The sequence below is a fragment of the Podarcis vaucheri genome (genome assembly GCF_965113315.1).
Source record: "Podarcis vaucheri genome assembly, chromosome: 6".
Taxonomy (NCBI): Eukaryota; Metazoa; Chordata; class Lepidosauria; order Squamata; family Lacertidae; genus Podarcis; species Podarcis vaucheri.
In genome coordinates this window covers 3,697,330-3,718,838 of record NC_138764.1, presented here as the reverse complement: position 1 = coordinate 3,718,838, position 21,509 = coordinate 3,697,330, and the positions used below count along the sequence as shown (strand labels likewise).

At 47.4% G+C, this 21,509-nt stretch overlaps 1 protein-coding gene across 3 annotated transcripts; it reads right to left on the bottom strand.

Annotated features, from left to right (window-relative positions):
- Window positions 1-1,513: 1,513 nt before the first annotated feature.
- On the bottom strand, window positions 1,514-13,962 carry PLPP6 (phospholipid phosphatase 6). 3 transcript variants are annotated; one of them, XM_082226692.1, is made up of 3 exons: window positions 13,760-13,962; window positions 6,584-7,034; window positions 1,514-2,316 (listed from the first exon to the last, which is right to left on the bottom strand). In XM_082226692.1, the coding sequence occupies exons 2-3, from the start codon at window positions 6,999-7,001 to the stop codon at window positions 1,949-1,951; spliced, it is 786 nt and encodes a 261-aa protein (XP_082082818.1). In that variant the 5' UTR covers window positions 7,002-7,034; window positions 13,760-13,962; the 3' UTR covers window positions 1,514-1,948. The 3 variants fall into 3 exon arrangements, with proteins under 3 accessions (XP_082082818.1, XP_082082816.1, XP_082082817.1); XM_082226690.1 differs by lacking the exon at window positions 13,760-13,962 and adding an exon at window positions 13,449-13,563; XM_082226691.1 differs by lacking the exon at window positions 13,760-13,962 and adding an exon at window positions 13,075-13,366.
- Window positions 13,963-21,509: the final 7,547 nt, after the last annotated feature.

The window sequence follows — 21,509 nt, the reverse complement described above, 5'->3', positions numbered from 1 at the left end:
TCGAGCTGGATCCAGCCTTCCCCAGGACTTGCTAACCCCTCAATCCAATGTTGCACAGCTCCTCTGGTGAAAAAAAACCCTGTGCCAAGTAAAAATGGGGCAGAGCCATTTTCACCCCTTTTAAGGTACCAGGCAGTGAGTTTTAAACCTCTCTGCCCATCTCTGCACTACAAGAAGGAAGCAAATGGTCTCTTCCCTGCCCATTAGAGTAATGATCTGGAGAGTGGGGAGAAGACAATAACCTGCTTCCTCAGCTGATCTGTCTATGGTGTGTAGTCTGTATGTTTAGTACAGTTCAAGTATTGGCCAAGGGTGAATGTGGAGCTCAGGCCAAAACAGGTTTGCCACACCTGAGCTATAGCATAGCTTGAGCTACAGTTCATGAGGTGGGAGTCAGATAAAAGGCTGGATATCACAGTTTCTCTTACAAGGCTGCATTTAGGACTGAATATACTAAAAATTATGATTAGACTCTCACAGCAGGCAAACACTGCAACAAATGCCTGGATTAACATCAGCTTCTGATTAATATTGTAGAGTTAAGAAAGCAGTCTTATTTAAAGCTGCACTGAAGTCCTACCTTCCTACCACAAAGTTCTAGTTTTGAAAAGCAAAACATGAAGTGCTGGGTTCTTCAGCCATATTCTTGTCCTGCAAAAAGTCTGTCCCTCCATAAAGCTGTTTGATTGTTCAGGTGGGACCATGTCTGTATTAAGTACAGTTTGAGTAAGCAATGTTCCTAGAACCCATTTCCATTTACTTCCTGCCATTAGAAAGGCACTTCAGTCTTGAGAATATACCATCACACTCAGGGCTCGTCCACTTCCACTTGTTCTGTGCTTAGAAAGCACGGGTCTGAGGTTCTCATTTGCCCATCTGCTTTGCCTGGAAAACCCACCGTTTACCACTGAATTGGACAATCATCAATCCACAGAAAAAAATGACTGCAGCAGCAAAGAGCAGGGTTTCCTGGGGGAAAGCAGCAGGACAAGCAGAGACGTGAAAGACCAGCGTTGCTCTCCTGGCTGCTGGTTCCTGAGAGCTGAGAGGGCAGGAGGCAGTGGGCAGTGGGCTTGTCTGGCTTCTCTCTGGCTTCTCTGCTGCACCTGCTGCACCCGCTGCAGGCTGCCCTCTCTCAGTCACTCTCAACAATGCACAGGGTTGGAAAGCCAAGGAAGCAATGCCATTCTGTCCATGCATGGTAAGGGAAGGAAATAAGGGGAAAGGATTCCCAGGACAACTGCTTTAGTATGTTTAATCCCCATGGCTGCAGCTCCATCGAAACCACACATTGTGCATGCTTCTCAACTATTATTACAGTCTTCTCTGCGGAATCTCTTGGGCTGCTTTGCTGAACCCCAGCGTTTGGCAGAATACAATTTGAGATATGGTAGAATAACAAAATAGCCATTGTGACAATTGCAAAAGCAAGTTATCAATACCAGTTGGAATATGTACAGCTTACACAGTAACTACCAGACACCTCTAGCACAAAATCATATCTACTACTTACTTGGAATACAGAGGTTTATGTGAGATATTATCTTTATCAGTTTACAGCGGGGGGTAGGGTGGGTGGGAGCTTTTTGGGCTACTGGGCCAGACCTTTATCTCCCCACCCTTGTGGATTGATTTTGAGAGGTGTGCGGGACCACTCATCTGTCAGTCATCTGACATAATAATTGCCTGATGTAAACAGTATTGCTTCTAATCTCACAAGGAAATGAAGTTTTACTATGGGATGGTTTGTGCAGTTTCATGGGTTGGTCCATGCTCCAGCCCAGCAACACGTTCAGAAAACAAGGTGGCACCAAACAACCCTTATGAGATGCACCTAAGCAGCCCACCCACCCGCTGAAGAGGAATCTTGCTGGTCCTGCCCATCTATCTTGCTGACCATATGAAGCTTTATTCATTTTTATTGCTTGTGTTCAGGCAGACAAGGCCATCAACTCCACAATGAAAAAAGAACAGGAGCACTGACAGGTGACAACCAGAAGTACTCCACCAGGCTGTATTGCATGTAGCCCATGATTAACCCAAATATCACATCTGTTACATTGTGCCTGCCTAGCATGACTCGGGAAATTCCCACTATGAAGGTCCAAAGCACCACCAGCACCCGCAGAGGGACAGCCAGGACAAGGTGATGTAGAATAAATCTGCAGACCATGGCGGCTCTCGTCGCATGACCTGAAGGAAATGAATACCTGTCCACAGACACCGTGGCAAACATGTCCATCTTGTTGTGAGCTGGCCGCCTTCGCTTTACCAATCCTTTCACCGCTGCCACCAAAATTAGATCAAGGATCAGAGCTGGGAGACAAGGTGAATAAAGAGGTTTCAGACATTTTAAAGAGCAACTTGGTAAACAACAAAGCTTAGAGACTGAATTTCTGTTATCTAACACCCATTTATCAGATGCAAGGAGATTCAGGACATAGTACTTTGATTTGCCTTTAAGGTGCCACAGAATTCATGGCTGGTTTCATACCAATATTACAAACTTACATTTGTTTCCTAGTCAAAGTTCCCCAACCCTAAAATAATTTGAGTTCTGAGAACCTTGAGCTGCATGGACCTATTAAACAAAGTGACTTGTGTAGAATGCCTATACCAGGGGTCTGCAACCCGCGGCTCCGGGGCCGCATGTGGCTCTTTTACACCTTTGCCGTGGCTCCGGGGCAGATACTAGTGAGGGGAGGAGGCGCATTGTGCCCCCCGACACTCCCCACTGTGGCGGGCGCTGTACTGGCTGTGACGTCGCATAGGGGTGGTGCGTGCGTTAGTCACACACCATCCCGACGACACGCTCCCGCCCGTCCGCCTGTTACATTGTAAAGGGCATATACGCTGGTCACTGCATTGAAAGGGGGCATGTACGCTGGTCACTGTTTTGAAGGGGAGTGAAGAACACACACAGAAAGGTAACTTGTTAATTTAACGTTTATTTCTATGAGGAGGAGTAATTCTGAGGGGTCAAACAAAGAAATAATAATAAAAAGTGACAAAAAAGTTATTTTTATAATGACGAGTTTTGTGGCTCCCAGTTTTTTTTTCTTCGGAAACGGGTCCAAGTGGCTCTTTTTATCTTAAAGGTTACAGACCCCTGGCCTATACTAATCTCTGGGCATTACCAGGTGAATACATGAGGTAGCCTATTTTTTCCATATAACCCTAGTAAAACTATCAGTTGGCAAAAAAAATATCAGTTGGTTCCCTGTCTTTATTATGTGAAAAATAACCCAAAATATCTACTATCCAATTTGATAGTTCTATTTTGCCCACAAGGGCTCAAATAGTCCAGAAAAGATCCATAATGTACTCAAATAATTTTTGAGAGCATCATTGAAAAGCTGCAGAAGAAACTGTCCAAAATCTGTATATAATGGGGCAGGGGGGAATCTTATATTTTAGATTTCATGTATAAATTGAAGGGTTCATGGAAGTAGAAGAATGGTCTCTTTTCTACATTTAGCCTGTTAACTGACACTGATCAATGATTGATCATATCTCTGTTGAGGTAACATGCCTGGTTTAAAACAGTATGTCCCTGCTTAAATTGTTGTTACCACTCTAGCTGATGATGTAGCCTACAGCCATTGTATTCCATGATAGCCATCAGTAATGAAAGAACACCTTAGTTATGAAAAAAGTCAAAAATTCATAATACAGTCGTACCTTGGATCTCGAACACCTTGCAAGATAAACGTTTTGGCTCCCAAACGCCACAAACCTGGAAGTGAGTGTTCCAGTTTGTGAAAGTTTTTTGGAACCTGAATGTCTGACGCAAATTCCGCTGCTTCCGATTGAGTGTGGGAAGCTCCTGCAGCCAATCAGAAGTCGCGCCTTGGTTTTTGAACTTATTCAGAAGTTGAACAGATTTCCGGAATGGATTCCGTTCGAGAACCAAGGTACGACTGTACAATGTTTTCTCAAATGTTTTAAATAATCTTAGAAGTAATTGTCATCGTTACTTCATTCAAGGGCAGGTGATTGTGACAATGTTGTACACGGTATTTTACCATGAACAGCATAACCATTCTCCATAAAGAGGACATGCAAGCGCTACACAAGATTCCTGAGACATGCAGGACAACCATTCCAGAACTCTGCCATCCATTGTACACATTCTCATGCCATCCCGTAAACAGGCCAGCACTTCCAATTTCTCCTCCACCTCTTGGGTTTGCCATCACCCAAGGAGGATTACAATGCCATGTGTTTAGGTCATCTCAAAGAAAGGCTAAAAATAACCCTCAAAAAAACAACCCAAATTCCTTCAGAACCTCCTCCTCCCAAAATTCCACCAAACTCATGTTGATCACTCCCTCCAAACCAATTTGCTTGAAATAGTTGAGTAGTAATTTCCTGCTCTTTATTTCAGCTCATGGGAACAGTGATTGAATTTCCTCCAAAAACCTCAGGCTTTATATACATTTTTTACACAATGAGCACCACCTGATTATTTTTCCCTCCTGGAGCCTGATTGGGCTGCTGCTGCCGGCCAATGAGTTGTTGCATCCTAGTATCCCACGAGCCTAATAGGCTGATTAACTTCCTCCTGGGGTCTAATTGGGCTGCTCCTGCAGGCCAATCAGGTTGTTTCATTCTAGGATCCTACATGCCTGTGGTTCTAGGATCCAAGCTTAGTACGTAACACCCCTCCCCTCTAATTCATAGTCATCAAGGTGTGCCGGTCGCCTGCGTATGCATTGTGGTCTGGGGTGTCCCTGGGTAGGGGTTCCTGGTTTTGGCTCTTGTTCCGGGGCTGCCAGCTGCGATGGGGCCACTGGGTCAAGGGGCCCTACATTAGCTTACTGGGATTGGCATGGTTCGGGTCACTGGGGCTAGCCATCACTGGGGTGAACCGCACCAGCTCCCACGTGGGATTTTTTTTATTTCAATTGGATTTTTAAAATAAAATGCTTTTGGAGGAAAAATCTTTCTAAAGATAGTTTTCTATTTAAGTTACATTATACAGTGGTACCTTGGATTACAGACGCTTCAGGTTACAGATTCCGCTAACCCAGACATAGTACCTCGGGTTAAGAACTTTGCTTCAGGATGAGAACAGAAATCACGCGGTGGCGGCGCAGCGGCAGCAGGAGGCCCCATTAAGAACAGTTGGCCCCAGGTTAAGAACAGTTTCAGGTTAAGAACGGACCTCCAGAACAAATTAAGTTCTTAACCTGAGGTACCACTGTAGTCCAAAGGCTATTCATCAGGAAATAAGGATTTGTTTTAAGTCTTTCATGTGTGCTAAAACCCAGTCTAAGTGTTTTTTTTTTAAAAAAAACCGTTCAACAAATATGGATACATATGCTAGAATGTTATTGTTTTAGTTAAATAAATTGTTTAAATTGTTATTAAGGAAATGATTATTTTGCTCCTTCCAGTAAAGTACAGCAGAAACGTTGTCCAAATATAAAGTTAACTTATTAAATCTCACAATAATTTCATAATTATCTGTCTATGTATTTCTAATAGTATAACCAAGTCAGTAATTTTTGATATACAGTAACTGTAAAAACCACTCTGAAAATTTATTATTCCAAAAATGAAACCTTCATCTGGTTGTAAATATTAAAGTTATACCAGCAAGAATGAGTCTTTCTGTAAAAAAATGATTTAAATCAAGTCTTACTGACTAGTGATTTAAATTGATTTTATTTAAATCAAATCCACCCTGCCCTGTGGGATTGCTAGGAGCTGTATTCGCGCCTTTTTTTAACCTTCTTGCACTCTTTTACAGCTGTTTTTGTCATTTTTAAAATCACATTTGGGTTCACGACAATGCATGTGTGCACAGTTGTGCATGCTTTCAAAGCACATAAACGGGGAGTTTCTGGTATATTCGTGTTCCTGAAAAGACTTCTATAGGAAAACCAATGGCAGCAGGTTCCACTTGGATGACATACAAAACATAGTTTGGGATGAAACATTTGGGTAGACCTGTACAGGTTCATCTAAATCAGGAGAAACCGTTTTCATAAATGGCCATTGGCCTACTGCACCTATCTCATGAATAACCATGGCATCAACATCCATACAGTTTATGTCAAACTAAGTTTTGGAGTGTTGCAACAATAGTTAATATTGTATGTAATTTCCCCCTTAGCACAGGAAGGTTGGGATGAAGGCAAGTGTCATGGCCACAACACTCTTTGTGCCCTTGCACTCTCAGGCTGAATAAGGGCTCTGTCTGAAATACAAACACAAGCCAGATTTTCTAGAAGTGGAAGCTCAGATTTAAATATGACATAATAAATATAAGTAATGGTAAAAATATTAGTAAATGGTATGTCAAACACAATTATTATAGCTCCAAATATTTTTTAGTTATATACATCTTCCTAATGCAGATAGGGATAGCTTCCAGCGTGTCTGTAGAAAACATTGCAATCGGACATCATTTTCATAAATGACATTTTAGGGAAAGATGGAATGAATGGGGGAAATCTCTCCGCCCAGTTCTCCCAGATACACTGACAGCTGGGCTACTCCCCACAGTTATCAGATAAAAAATATGGGAAGCAAAGACCACACAAGGTAAAGCTTTGATAAGAAAGGGAGCTCTTACCAAAGAGCAGGTTGAGCAGCACCTCACGGCCTGCTGAGCTGGCACTTCTAGAGAGCCCATACAATGTGCCAGCCAACCAAGGAATGCCATGTCCTGAAATCTCTACAGCCTTCATCAGAGGACGAGCACTGCCCCAAGGGGAATTCTCTCCAGCACATACCCCCAACTGTTTAGAGGCCCAAAGATCAACAGCCAACAAGGAGCGCAGGGCAATACCCACAAAAGATGGATTAAGCTTCATGCAGTCCTCTTCAGGTAAAGCCTGTGGAGGACCAGCGCTGGCTGTCGATTCCTTGCGATGAGAAGGGCTTTCTGGGGGTGCTGAGCTCCTCTGACTTGTCAATGATAGGAACTCCAGTCTGCTGCCTGGGGCCCGTCTCTCACGGCTACTCTTTGGGCTATTCCTAGGGCTAGGCATGATAGTGCGGATGTCGCTGATTTGTCGGAAGAACTGGGAAGATAAAAAGTTGGGGCAGTTTGATTCATCAGTCTATGCAATAAATGCATTAATACTTTAATCACATATTTTAACATATTGTGCCCCTTTCCCTCTTACAGACAACACAGCCTAATCTAACACGTCTACTCAGAAAAAAACCTCACTGAATTCTGTGGGTCTTACTCCTACATATGTGGTTATATGACTGTAGTCTAAATCAGTTAAGTAGCAGCATTTGCTAGAGCTCCCTGCTTTTGAGATTCAAAAGCTATTTTAGCTTGAACAAAGCAATAAAAACCAGACAAATAAAAATCTGTATATTACTGATCAGTAAGTACCCCGAAAAAACAGCTTCAACATTGTAAGCAAGCTACACACTTCCACATTCTACAAGTAGCAACCAACTGGTGTGTTTAAAATAATGCTATAAAATAAAATAATGCTAGCATTTAACTATAGCATTGTCTATTTCAGTTATCCAATAAATCACCAGTTTCTATTGTTTCAAACATGCAGGTACTGATGGCAAAGTTCTGCAGCTGTAGCACACATTCATGTAATTTAGACTAGGGGTGCAGAATTCAGCATGCTAAGGATTTCAACATCATTTTTGAAATAGCATATTTCTAGCTGTCATGGATATAAAAGTATCTTGCAAGTGCCTGCTGCCTGCTGAAATCTCAGAAGCTGGAAGGGCAAGGTGGAGGATTTCTAGAGGGCAGCACTTCAGTGTCCTACATATTTTGGACCTCCAGTTCACTTACAAGAAGCAAGAACATGCAAAATTACCTAATATGTATAATAATAACAACAACAACAACAACAACAACAACAACAATAAATTTTATTTATATCCCGCCCTCCCCAGCCGAAGCTGGGCTCAGGGCGGCTAACAACAATCAAATAATCAAACAATCAAATAATCAAACATTCTAAAAACATTTCATTATAAAAATTAATTAAAATCAAATTGATGGCAACCGTTAAGCAAAATTCTATGCAGGTTGCCAGAGGAGGGAGGGAGGCTGCGCCCTGACCAAAGGCCTGGTGGAACAACTCTGTCTTGCAGGCCCTGCGGAAAGATGTCAAGTCCCGCAGGGCCCTAGTCTCTTGTGACAGAGCTTTCCACCAGATTGGAGCTGCAGCCGAGAAAGCCCTGGCTCTAGTTGAGGCCAGCCTAACCTCTCTGTGGCCTGGGACCTTCAGGATGTTATTTGCAGATCGTAGGTTCCTCTGTGGGGCATACCAGGAGAGGCAGTCGCATAGGTACAGTGGTGCCTCGCAAGACGAAATTAATTCGTTCCGCAAGTCTCTTCGTCTTGCGGTTTTTCCGTCTTGCGATGCACGGTTTCCCATAGGAATGCATTGAAAATCAATTAATGCGTTCCTAGGGAAACCGCCTTCAGACCAGGTCCGGGGACAGTCTGTCCCCGGACCTCTTCTGAAGGCTGGGGGGGGGGACAAGGGCTTTTCTTCCCACCCCCAGCATTTTAAAAAACCCCGGGACAGCGGAGGACTTCTCCGCTGTCCGGGTGATCTTAAAATGCTGGCGGGCGGCATTTTAAAATCGCCCCGGACAGCGGAGGACTTCTCCGCTGTCCGGGGCGATTTAAAAGCCCCTGGGAAGGCAGGCAGGGGGAACAAAGACTTTTGCCCCCCGCCAGCCTTCAGAAGAGGTCCTGGACCTCTTCTGAAGGCAGGCGGGGGGCGAAAGTCTTTGCTCCCCCCCCCGCCTGCCTTCAAAAGGTGTCCCCGCGGCGGCGGGAGGTGTCCCCTGCCCCCCGCCCGGCTTCGGAGCACCGGGAGAAGCGATCTCCCCCCCAGCCCCTTGCTTCAGAAGAGGTCCGGGGGAAGCGGGGAAGAAGAGCTTCCCTTCCCCGCTTCCCCCAGACGTCTTTTGCAGCAAGGGGCTGGGGGGAGATAGCGATCTCCCTGCAGCCCCTTGCTTCAGAAGAGGTCCGGGGGAAGCGGGGAAGAAGCGCTTCGCTTCCCCGCTTCCCCCGGACGTCTTTTGCAGCAAGGGGCTGGGGGGAGATAGCGATCTCCCTGCAGCCCCTTGCTTCAGAAGAGGTCCGGGGGAAGCGGGGAAGAAGCGCTTCGCTTCCCCGCTTCCCCTGACGTCTTTTGCAGCAAGGGGCTGGGGGGAGATAGCGATCTCCCTGCAGCCCCTTGCTTCAGAAGAGGTCCGGGGGAAGCGGGGAAGAATCGCTTCGCTTCCCCGCTTCCCCCGACGTCTTTTGCAGCAAGGGGCTGGGGGGAGATAGCGATCTCCCTGCAGCCCCTTGCTTCAGAAGAGGTCCGGGGGAAGAAGCGCTTCGCTTCCCCCGACGTCTTTTGCAGCAAGGGGCTGGGGGGAGATAGCGATCTCCCTGCAGCCCCTTGCTTCAGAAGAGGTCCGGGGGAAGCGGGGAAGAAGCGCTTCGCTTCCCCGCTTCCCCTGGACGTCTTTTGCAGCAAGGGGCTGCAGGGAGATCGCTATCTCCCCGCAGCCCCTTGCTTCAAAAGAGAAGACCCGCTGTCCCCGGGGCAAGCTTCGTTTTGCGAAGCAAGCCCATAGGGAAATTCGTCTTGCGAGGCAACTCGAAAACGAAAAAACCTTTCGTTTTGCGAGTTTTTCGTCTCGCGAGGCGTTCGTCTTGCGGGGTACCACTGTACGAGAGTCCTAGGCCGTATAGGGCTTTAAAGGTTAAAACCAGCACCTTAAACCTGATCCCGTACTCCACCGGGAGCCAGTGTAGCTGGTATAGTACCAGATGAATGTGATCTCACAGCGAAGACCCCATAAGCAGTCTCGCCGCGGCATTCTGCACCCGCTGGAGTTTCTGGGTCAGTCTCAAGGGCAGCCCCACGTAGAGCGAGTTACAATAATCCAGTCTGGAGGTGACCATCGCGTGGATCACAGTGGCTAGGTCAGGGCGAGAGAGATAAGGGGTCAACTGCTTAGCTTGGCAGAGATGAAAAAATGCCGCCTTTGTTATAGCTGTAATCTGCGCTTCCATAGAGAGGGAGGTATCGAAGATTACACCCAAACTCTTAACGGACGGTGCTGGCACTAATCGCACCCCTGCAAGAGATGGGAGTTGCCCCCTCAATCCCATATCATCCCATCCCAGCCAGAGGACCTCTGTCTTCAAAGGATTTAACTTCAACCGGTTCCCACGTAACCATCCAGCCACAGCTTCCAGACATCTGGTCAGTGTGTCTGGGGCCGAGTCAGGATGGCCATCCATCAACAGATAGAGTTGGGTGTCATCGGCATACTGATGGCAACCCAGCCCAAACTCCGGACAGGCTGGGCGAGGGGGCGCATAAAGATGTTAAAAAGCATCGGGGACAGTATAGCACCCTGAGGCACTCCACACACCAAGGAGTGGCGCGATGACAAGTCCCCCCCAAGCACCACCCTCTATCCCCGACCAGAGAGAAATGAGCACAGCCATTGAAGGACTGTGCCCTGGATCCCCATGTCGGCAAGGCGGTGGTCCAGGAGTTCGTGATTGACTATGTCGAAGACTGCTGACAGGTCTAGAAGAATCAGCAGCCCCGACCCGCCTCGATCCAGCTGCCTGCGGAGATCATCTGTTAGGGCGACCAGAGCCGTCTCGGTCCCATGACCAGTGTGGAAGCTGGACTGGAATGGATCCAGAGCCGATGTTTCATCCAGAAACCTACCAAGCTGTTCAGCAACCGCTCTCTCAATCACCTTGCCCAGGAATGGAAGATTCGAAACCGGGCGGTAATTGGATAGATCTAAGGGATCTAATGATGTTTTCTTTAAGAGCGGGCGCACCACTGCCTCCTTCAGTTCCCCTGGGAATGTCCCCGTGCCAAGGGACAAATTGATGATATCCCCCTCGTCTGGACAGGCTCTAATCAGCCAAGACGGGCACGGGTCGAGAGGACAGGTGGTGGGCTTTCCAGCTCGGAGGAGTCTGTCCACATCGGCTGGGGATATCTGGTCAAAGTGGTCCAATACTGGACCCGAGGACAGTCGAGGGGCCTCCAGTTCCTTTATTGTATCCAAATTGGCAGGGAGGTCATGGCAGAGCAACAGGACCTTCTCCGCAAAAAAGCTCACAAATGCCTCACAGCTGTGTGTCAGATTGCTATTTAAATTTGGCTGTCCTTCAAGGGACGTTAAAGACCTAATTATACTAAATAATTGCGCTGGGCGAGAGCTAGCGGATGCAATGGAAGCCGAGAAGTAAGACTTCTTAGCGGCCTTCACTGCCATCTCATAGGTTTTCATAAAAACGCTATAAGATGTTCTTGAGGCTCCGTCACGGGCACCCCGCCATACTCGCTCTAACCGTCTGAGGTCCCGCTTCATTTTCCGAAGCTCCTCGGTAAACCAGGGAGCCCGGTTTCTGCAGGGTCGCAGAGGGCACTTAGGTGCAATCTCATCGATGGCTGCCAGGAGCTGGATATTCCAGCCCTCAACAGGCTCAGTCAATGAGTCGCCAGGGGGAGCAAGGTCCCACAAGGCTTGACGGAATTATGTATACATATCACAGAATTTAGCTGCTTTCTTTTTGCATGTTTTTGTAATTGGGGGGGGGTTAAATCAAGTTTCAGTCCACTGATGCGATTTGAAGTTGGATCAAGAAAAGTAGGGTACAATATGCATGCTGGACACTAACAGACAAGTTTCCCCATATTAAATGTGAGATACTCATATAAGAGGACTGTATTGCATCCATTTCTTTCTGCACACTTTAACTGGCCTTTAAACTCATAAACCTAAGAGGATCAAAACTTTTTTCTGTGTGCAACCAATGTGTGAATAATAAATATGGCTTTCATTCCTCTCCACAATCAGCAAAAGATTTACTTTTTAGAATATAAGGTAAAGGTACCCCTGCCCGTACAGGCCAGTCTTGACAGACTCTAGGGTTGTGCACTCATCTCACTATAGAGGCCGGGGGCCAGCGCTGTCCGCAGACACTTCCGGGTCACGTGGCCAGCGTGACGAAGCTGCTCTGGCGAGCCGGCACCAGCGCAGCACACGAAAACGCCATTTACCTTCCCGCTAGTAAGCGGTCCCTATTTATCTACTTGCACTTAAGGGTGCTTTCGAACTGCTAGGTGGGCAGGAGATGGGACCGAACGACGGGAGCTCACCCCATCGCGGGGATTCAAACCGCCGACCATGCGATCGGCAAGTCCTGGGCGCTGAGGTTTTACCACAGCGCCACCCACTTAGAATATTACTTAAGCAGTAAGGAAGAGCTCTGCTGGATCACACCAAAGGGCTATGAAATGCAGCATTCTGTTCACAGTGGCAAACCAGATACCTACAAACAGAACAGAAGTGCTGTAGCCCACTTGCAGCCTAGGACCCACGTACCTATGGGACCACCTCTCCTGGTATGCCCCATGAAAGTCCACAAATGACAACACTTTTGAGGTCCCAAGTTGCAAGGTGGTTAGATTGGTCTCAACTAGGGCCAGGGCCTTTTCAGTACTGGCCCCGACTTGGTGGAATGCTCTGTCACAAGAGACTAGGGCCCTGCAGGACTTGATATCTTTCCGCAGGGCCTGCAAGACAGAGCTCTTCTGCCTGGCCTTTGGTTTGAACTCAGTCTGACCCTTATGTTTCCCTCCCCTTACAGTTTTGATCTATGGGCTACTTTTAAAAAGAGCCTGCAATTTAAATTGGTTTTTTTTCTATTATGTTTTGTAATTTTACTGGTGTTAGCTGCCCTGAGCCCAGCTCTGGCCAGGGAGGGCGGGGTATAAATAAAATTTATTATTATTATTATGTAAATGGAACAAAATGTAAGCAATCTTTTGAAAATCACAGGGCTCGGGTCGGTTCATAGGGGGAGAGGTAGGTGGTCCTGAGCCCTTTAAGGGTTTAGTGGTCAAAAGCAGCACTTTGGATTGGACCCGGAAGCTAGCGGGCAGCCAGTGCGGTCGGACCAGGATCGGCGTGAGATGCCCGAACCGGCTTCCCCCGGTGAGCAACTTGGCGGCTGAATTCTGCACCAGCCGAAGCTTCCGAACCGTCTCCAGGGGCAGCCCCACGTGCAATGCTCTGCAGTAGCCTAACCTAGCGAGGCAACCCTCTGGGCGCGTGAAGAGTCGCCCTCCAGCCCGGCCCGGAGCTCTCCTTCCGCCCCCCCCCCCCGGGCTCAGCTCCCGGAAGGGCGAAGGCGGCCCTGGGCGGCAGCTCTGGGCCCGGCCCCTTTTTCTCTGGCCCGGGTCTGGAAAGGTCTCGTCCCCCCGAGAGCGCGGGGCCTGCCGCCTCTCCGAAGGAGGCTCTCCGGAGGAAGGCCTGGGCGGAGGGCGACGCCGGGACGGGACCGCCGCGCTCGGGGGGGGGGCCTCCCTCACGCCCGCCCGCCCGCCCCTCCAGCGCCCCCCAAGCGCCCTCGGCCCTCAGCCCGGCCAGCGCCGCCCCCCGCCTTCGCGCCCCGCCGTTACCTAGCAACCTCGCCACCCTCTGCGGCTCTCGCGGGAGGCGGGCCTTGGGCTCGATTTCCGCTTCCGCCCGGCGCCATAGGGCCGCGGCCGAGGGGCGGGGCTGTCTGGCGGGAAAGAAAAGGCGGGCGAGGACGCCCCTCCCCCCTTTCCCCTCAGGGTCAAATTCACACGACGCGCCGCGTCCCGCCGGCCTGCTTGAGAAACGGGCGGCCGTTTGGGCTCATGAAAGCGACCGCCCTGGCCTCGGCCTTTTCCCTTCTCTCTCACGGCGCCCTCGGGGAGCCAAGGCGTGGCCCGCCCGCCCACCCGACCTTTCGCTCGTGGGCCGCAGCCCGCTTCCCAGCCTCTCGGGTTGGAAGGGTCCCCGAGGGTCATCCAGCCCAGCCCGGCAGGAAGAGTCTCAGACAAAACATCCCCGGGCAGATGGCCGTCCTAAGGGGTTGTCGGAGTCAGAATCACAAGACGTTATTTAAAAAAACAAACAGACGCCCGAAGTATTTGTCTTGAGGGCCTTCGCAGGTCCCCGGCGCGCGCGATGGCAGGGATGCGGCCTCCACCGGGCGGGATGCGTCTCCTTAAGTCGCACCCCTCGGCCTCCTGGGTAGAAATCCATCTCGCAGCTTTTGGCGCACTTCCCCAATCCATTCAGCTGCAGCTCCAGCCTTTCCTGGTTGGGGATCCCTGGGCGAATCGGAGGCGACGGGGATCCGCCACCAAGGACGACGCCCAGGCCCACGCGTTGACAGGGTCTCCCGGCGCCTCCTTTCGCCTTCGTGGGGGGGAAGCGAGGAATAAAGGAAAAGCCTCTGGAAGCTCAATCTAACAGGAATGAGAGGGGGGTTCAGGGCCCGGGGCGGCCCCCCCTTGACATAAGAGAGCCCCGCAACGCACACTTTGCTTCCCAAATGCAAAGGGCACGGAAGGTTTTCGAGCAAGCTCTCTCTGAAAGGAGCTGGAGCAGCAAACTCTTCCCATAGCTCTCTCTCTCTCTTTAAATACAACCTTTAATAATGCTCCAGGTCACCTTGTGGTCATTGCGATAAAGTGAATTTTTAATGGAGGAAGCACAGATTCAGCTCCTAGCCAAGGGGCAAAGGACCCAAGGCACTCATCTGTTTGAATTTTAATTCATAGCTCTAGCCATTTTGCTTCACTTTGGGAGATGGCCAGAGAACTGCTTTGGGAGGCGATATAAATGCAGTTAATATATTAACCCCACACTTGCTTGCCCAGGAGTAAGCTGCCATGTTGGCTTGCTTATGTTGCTGCTTTCCCATGTTCTGTTTTGAACCCATGAAAAGTGAAACTGGTTTCCTTTCATGGCATTCATAATTCTTCTCTTCCACATTTTATTCTCGTAAGCGAGACACATCCTGAAAGGAAAGCCCAGGCTCACCCGAGGAGCTTGGTAGATGAGCCATGGGTTTAGCAGTGGTCTCCTAGTGTGTTTGTATCTGGGACAAATTGCATTTATTTGCTTTGAACAACACATTGATTGAATTCTGCTTTTGAAAACTCTGGCTATACTTTCCGGAAGAGACAGAGACATATAACCAGTGGTTGAAGACTTGCTTTCCTCTTCTCATGCCCAGCTCAGCAATAGATCACAACTTCTATAGCCTACATATAGTTGTTGTTGCTGTTTAGTCGTGTCCGACTCTTCGTAACCCCATGGACCAGAGCACGCCAGGCACTGTCCTCCACTGCCTCCCGCAGTTTGATCAAACTCATACTGGTAGCTTCAAGAACACCATCCAACCATCTCATCCTCTGTCGTCCCCTTCTCCTTTCCCAACATCAGGGTCTTTTCCAGGGAGTCTTCTCTTCTCATGAGGTATTGGAGCCTCAGCTTCACGATCTGTCCTTCCAGTGAGCACTCAGGGCTGATTTCATTCAGAATGGATATGTTTGATCTTCTAGCAGTCCATGGGACTCTCAAGAGTCTCCTCCAGCACCATAATTCAAAAGCATCAATTCTTCGGCGATCAGCCTTCTTTATAGTCCAGCTCTCACTTCCATACATCACTACTGGGAAAACCATGGCTTTTACTATACGGACCTTTGTTGGCAAGGTGATGTCTCTGTTTTTTAAGATGTTGTCTAGGTTTGCCATTGCCTTTCTCCCAAGGAGCAGGTGTCTTTTAATTTCGTGACTGCTGTCACCATCTGCAGTGATCATGGAGCCTAAGAAAGTAAAATCTCTCACTGCCTCCATTTCTTCCCCTTCTATTTGCCAGGAGGTGATGGGCCCAGTGGCCATGATCTTCGTTTTTTTGATGTTGAGCTTCAGACCATATTTTGCGCTCTCCTCTTTCACCCTCATTAAAAGGTTCTTTAATTCCTCCTCACTTTCTGCCATCAAGGTTGTGTCATCTGCATATCTGAGGTTGTTGATATTTCTTCCGGCAATCTTAATTCCGGCTAAGGATTCATCCAGCTCAGCCTTTCGCATGATGAATTCTGCATATAAGTTAAATAAGCAGGGGGACAATATACAGCCTTGCTGTACTCCTTTCCCAATTTTGAACCAATCAGTTGTTCCATATCCAGTTCTAACTGTAGCTTCTTGTCTCACATAGAGATTTCTCAGGAGACAGATGAGGTGATCAGGCACTCCCATTTCTTTAAGAACTTGCCATAGTTTGCTGTGGTCGACACAGTCAAAGGCTTTTGCATAGTCAATGAAGCAGAAGTAGATGTCTTTCTGGAACTCTCTAGCTTTCTCCATAATCCAGCGCATGTTTGCAATTTGGTCTCTGGTTCCTCTGCCTCTTCTAAATCCAGCTTGCACTTCTGGGAGTTCTCGGTCCTCATACTGCTTGAGCCTTCCTTGTAGAATTTTAAGCATAACCTTGCTAGGGTATGAAATGAGTGCAATTGTGCAGTAGTTGGCGCATTCTTTGGCACTGCCCTTCTTTGGGATTGGGATGTAGACTGATCTTCTCCAATCCTCTGGCCACTGCTGAGTTTTCCAAACTTGCTGGCATATTGAGTGTAGCACCTTGACAGCATCTTTTAATATTTTAAATAGTTCAGCTGGAATACCATCACTTCCACTGGCCTTGTTATTTGCAGTGCTTTCTAAGGCCCATTTGACTTCACTCTCCAGGATGTCTGGCTCAAGGTCAGCAACCACACTACCTGGGGTGTACGAGACATCCATATCTTTCTGGTATAGTTCCTCTGTGTATTCTTGCCACCTCTTCTTGATGTCTTCTGCTTCTGTTAGGTCCTTACCACTTTTGTCCTTTATTATGGTAATCTTTGTACGAAATGTTCCTTTCATGTTTCCGATTTTCTTGAACAGATCTCTGGTTCTTCCCATTCTGTTGTTTTCCTCTATTTCTTTGCATTGCTTGTTTAAGAAGGCCTTCTTGTCTCTCCTTGCTATTCTTTGGAAATCTACATTCAATTTCCTGTATCTTTCACTATCTCCCTCGCATTTTGCTTGCCTTCTCTCCGCTGCTATTTGTAAGGCCTCGTTGGACAGCCACTTTGCTTTCTTGCATTTCTTTTTCATTGGGATGGTTTTAGTTGCTGCCTCCTGTATAATGTTGCGAGCCTCCACCCATAGTTCTTCAGGCACTCTATCCACCAAATCTAAATCCTTAAACCTGTTCCTCACTTCCACTGTGTATTCATAAGGGATTTGGTTTAGATTGTATCTTACCAGCCCAGTGGTTTTTCCTACTTTCTTCAGTTTAAGCTTGAATTTTGCTATAAGAACCTGATGATCTGAGCCACAGTCAGCTTCAGGTTTTGTTTTTGCTAACTGTATAGAGCTTCTCCATCTTTGGCTGCAGAGAATATAATATCTGACTTCGATGCTGCCCATCTGGTGATGTCCATGTGTAGAGTCGTCTCTTGTGTTGTTGGAAAAGTGTGTTTGTGATGACCAGCTTGTTCTCTTGACAGAACTCTTATTAGCCTTTGCCCTGCTTCGTTTTGAACTCCAAGGCCAAACTTGCCAGTTGTTCCTTTTATCTCTTGATTCCCTACTTTAGCATTCCAATCCCCTATAATGAGAAGAACATCCTTCTTTGGTGTCACTTCTATAAGGTGTTGTAAGTCTTCATAGAATTGGTCAATTTCAGTTTCTTCAGCACCAGTAGTTGGTGCATAAACTTGGATTACTGTGATGTTAAAAGGTCTGCCTTGGATTCGTATCGAGATCATTCTATCATTTTTGAGATTGCATCCCAGTACAGCTTTCGCCACTCTTTTATTGATTTGAGGGCCACTCCATTTCTTTTACGGGTTTCTTGCCCACAGTAGTAGATATGATAGTCATCCGAACTGAATTCGCCCATACCCGTCCATTTTAGTTCACTGATGCCCAGGATGTCAATATTCTTGCCATCTCATTTTTGACCACATCCAACTTACCCAGGTTCATGGTTCTTACATTCCAGGTTCCTATTCAATATTTTTCTTTACAGCATTGGACTTTCCTTTCGCTTCCAGGCATATCCGCAACTGAGCGTCCTTTCGGCTTTGGCCCAGCCGCTTCATCAGCTCTGGATCTACTTGTACTTGTCCTCCGCTCTTCCCCAGTAGCATGTTGGACACCTTCCGACCTGAGGGGCTCATCTTCCAGCGTCATAACTTTTATATGCCTGTTGTCTTTGTCCATTGAGTTTTCTTGGCAGGGATACTGGAGTGGTTTGCTGGTTCCTCCTCCAGGTGGATCACATTTGGTCAAAACTCTCCACTATGACCTGTTCATCTTGGGTGCCCTGCTCGGCATAGTTCCTAGCTTCTCTGAGTTATTCAAGCCCCTTCGCCACGGCAAGGCAGTGATCCATGAAGGGGCCTAAATATAGTAGGTGTATTTAAAATGAGAGTCGTCATAGCGTCCTCTTTTTTGCTCTTCACAATATGGCAACCCTGTCTACACTCTAGTCCATTTAATACCCCTCCAGATTGTGGAAGGAAGTAATAAAAGTGAATAAGCTAGAATGGTGGGGGGGGTGTTCATCTTTCTCCATAGGGCTGAAACTTGGGTAAGGGGGGCTTGTTAACAGTTCTGTGTGGTACCTTTATTGGCTTAAGACCACCATACCTCAAGGACCGCCTTTCCCCATATGAGACACGGGGGAATGATTAATGGACTTCAATGTCTGTACACTAATGCGCAAAGCATGGGAAATAAACAAGATGAGCTTGAGCTCTTGGTACAGCAAACTAAATATGACATAATAGGCATCACTGAAACCTGGTGGGATAAGTCCCACGATTGGAATGTAATAATGGGGGGATACAATCTATTTCAGAGAAACAGACCAGACAAGAAAGGAGGAGGAGTGACGTTATATGTCAGGGATGTGTATACCTGTGAAGAGATCCAAGATTTAGCTCCTCAAAGCCAAAGTGAGAGCATTTGGGTCAAAATTAAGGGAGAGAAGAATAACAGAGACCTCATTGTGGGAGTTTACTATAGATCCTCAAGCCAAACGGAGGACATAGATGATGCCTTCCTGGAACAGATGGCCAAGCATGCAAAAGGAAGGGAGATAGTAGTAATGGGGGACTTCAATTACCCGGATATTTGTTGGACGTCAAACTCAGCCAAGAGCATAAGGTCAAACAGATTCCTCACTGGCCTTGCAGACAACTTCATTGTCCAGAAAGTGGGAGAAGCAACAAGAGGAACAGCCATTTTAGATCTGGTCCTAACCAATGTTGATGACCTGGTTAGTGGGGTAGAAGTGGAAGGATCATTAGGCGCGAGTGATCATGCTCTTCTGAAGTTTACTATACAGCGGAAAGGAGCAGCCAAGCATACTAGGACTCAATTTCTTGACTTTAAGAAAGCCGACTTCATAAAACTTAGGGAAGTGCTGGGTGAGATCCCATGGACAACAATACTAAAAGGAAAGGGAGTTCATGATGGCTGGGAGTTTGTTAAGAGGGAGATACTAAAAGCACAACGTCAGGCAATACCAATGAGACGGAAACATGGAAGGTGCCTAAAGAAGCCAGGGTGGCTATCTAAAGAACTTTTAACTGAATTAAGATTAAAAAAGGATGTGTACAAAAAATGGAAAAGGGGGGAAATCACCAAAGAGGAATTCAAACAAATAGCCAGCACATGTAGACACAAAGTCAGAAAAGCTAAAGCACAGAATGAACTCAGGCTTGCTAGAGAGGTTAAGAGCAACAAAAAAGGCTTTTATGGGTATGTTCGTAGCAAAAGGAAGAACAAAGAAACTGTGGGGTCACTCAGAGGAGAAGATGGTGAAATGCAAACAGGGGACACAGAAAGGGCTGAACTACTCAATGCCTTCTTTGCCTCAGTCTTCTCCAATAAAGAAAACAATGCCCGACCTGAAGAATTTGGAGCAAATGATTCAGCAAAGGAAACACAGCCCAGAATAACTAAGGAGATAGTACAAGAATATTTGGCTAGTTTAGATGTATTCAAGTCTCCAGGGCCAGATGAACTGCATCCAAGAGTATTAAAAGAACTGGCAGATGTGATCTCAGAACCACTGGCAGTCATCTTTGAGAATTCCTGGAGAACAGGCGAAGTCCCGGCAGACTGGAGGAGGGCAAATGTTGTCCCTATTTTCAAAAAGGGGAAAAGAGAGGACCCAAATAATTACCGCCCAGTCAGTCTGACATCAATACCAGGGAAGATTCTGGAGCAGATCATTAAGCAAACAGTCTGTGAGCACCTAGAAAGGAATGCTGTGATCACCAATAGTCAGCATGGATTTCTGAAAAATAAGTCAAGTCAGACTAACCTGATCTCGTTTTTTGACAGAATTACAAGCCTGGTAGATGAAGGGAACGCAGTGGATGTAGCCTACCTTGATTTCAGCAAGGCATTTGACAAGGTGCCCCATGATATTCTTGTAAAGAAGCTGGTAAAATGCGGTCTTGACTATGCTACCACTCAGTGGATTTGTAACTGGCTGACTGACCGAACCCAAAGGGTGCTCATCAATGGTTCCTCTTCATCCTGGAGAAGAGTGACTAGTGGGGTGCCACAGGGTTCTGTCTTGGGCCCGGTCTTATTCAACATCTTTATCAACGACTTGGATGATGGACTCAAGGGCATCCTGATCAAATTTGCAGATGACACCAAACTGGGAGGGGTGGCTAACACCCCAGAGGACAGGATCACACTTCAAAACGACCTTGACAGATTAGAGAACTGGGCAAAAATAAACAAGATGAATTTTAACAGGGAGAAATGTAAAGTATTGCACTTGGGCAAAAAAAATAATGAGAGGCACAAATACAAGATGGGTGACACCTGGCTTGAGAGCAGTACATGTGAAAAGGATCTAGGAGTCTTGGTTGACCACAAACTTGACATGAGCCAACAGTGTGACGCGGCAGCTAAAAAAGCCAATGCAATTCTGGGCTGCATCAATAGGAGTATAGCATCTAGATCAAGGGAAGTAATAGTGCCACTGTATTCTGCTCTGGTCAGACCACACCTGGAGTACTGTGTCCAGTTCTGGGCACCACAATTCAAGAAGGACACTGACAAACTGGAACGTGTCCAGAGGAGGGCAACCAAAATGGTCAAAGGCCTGGAAACGATGCCTTATGAGGAACGGCTAAGGGAGCTGGGCATGTTTAGCCTGGAGAAGAGGAGGTTAAGGGGTGATATGATAGCCATGTTCAAATATATAAAAGGATGTCACATAGAGGAGGGAGAAAGGTTGTTTTCTGCTGCTCCGGAGAAGCGGACACGGAGCAATGGATCCAAACTACAAGAAAGAAGATTCCACCTAAACATTAGGAAGAACTTCCTGACAGTAAGAGCTGTTTGACAGTGGAATTTGCTGCCAAGGAGTGTGGTGGAGTCTCCTACTTTGGAGGTCTTTAAGCAGAGGCTTGACAACCATATGTCAGGAGTGCTCTGATGGTGTTTCCTGCTTGGCAGGGGGTTGGACTCGATGGCCCTTGTGGTCTCTTCCAACTCTATGATTCTATGATTCTATGAATCAACCCAGACCCCCAGGTCATCCTCTGAGGCTCTTCTTTGTGTGCCCTTCTTCCATGAAGTGTCCCAAGGGTGGTAACACGAGAACAAGGCCTTTTCTG

Excerpts from the sequence above, each read along its gene's own strand:
- PLPP6 (XM_082226692.1), bottom strand. The coding sequence starts at position 7,001 with ATGCCTAGCCCTAGGAATAGCCCAAAGAGTAGCCGTGAGAGACGGGCC. Across the intron at positions 2,317-6,583 it reads GCTGCTCAACCTGCTCTTTG|CTCTGATCCTTGATCTAATT; the intron begins GTAAGAGCTCCC and ends CTTGTCTCCCAG.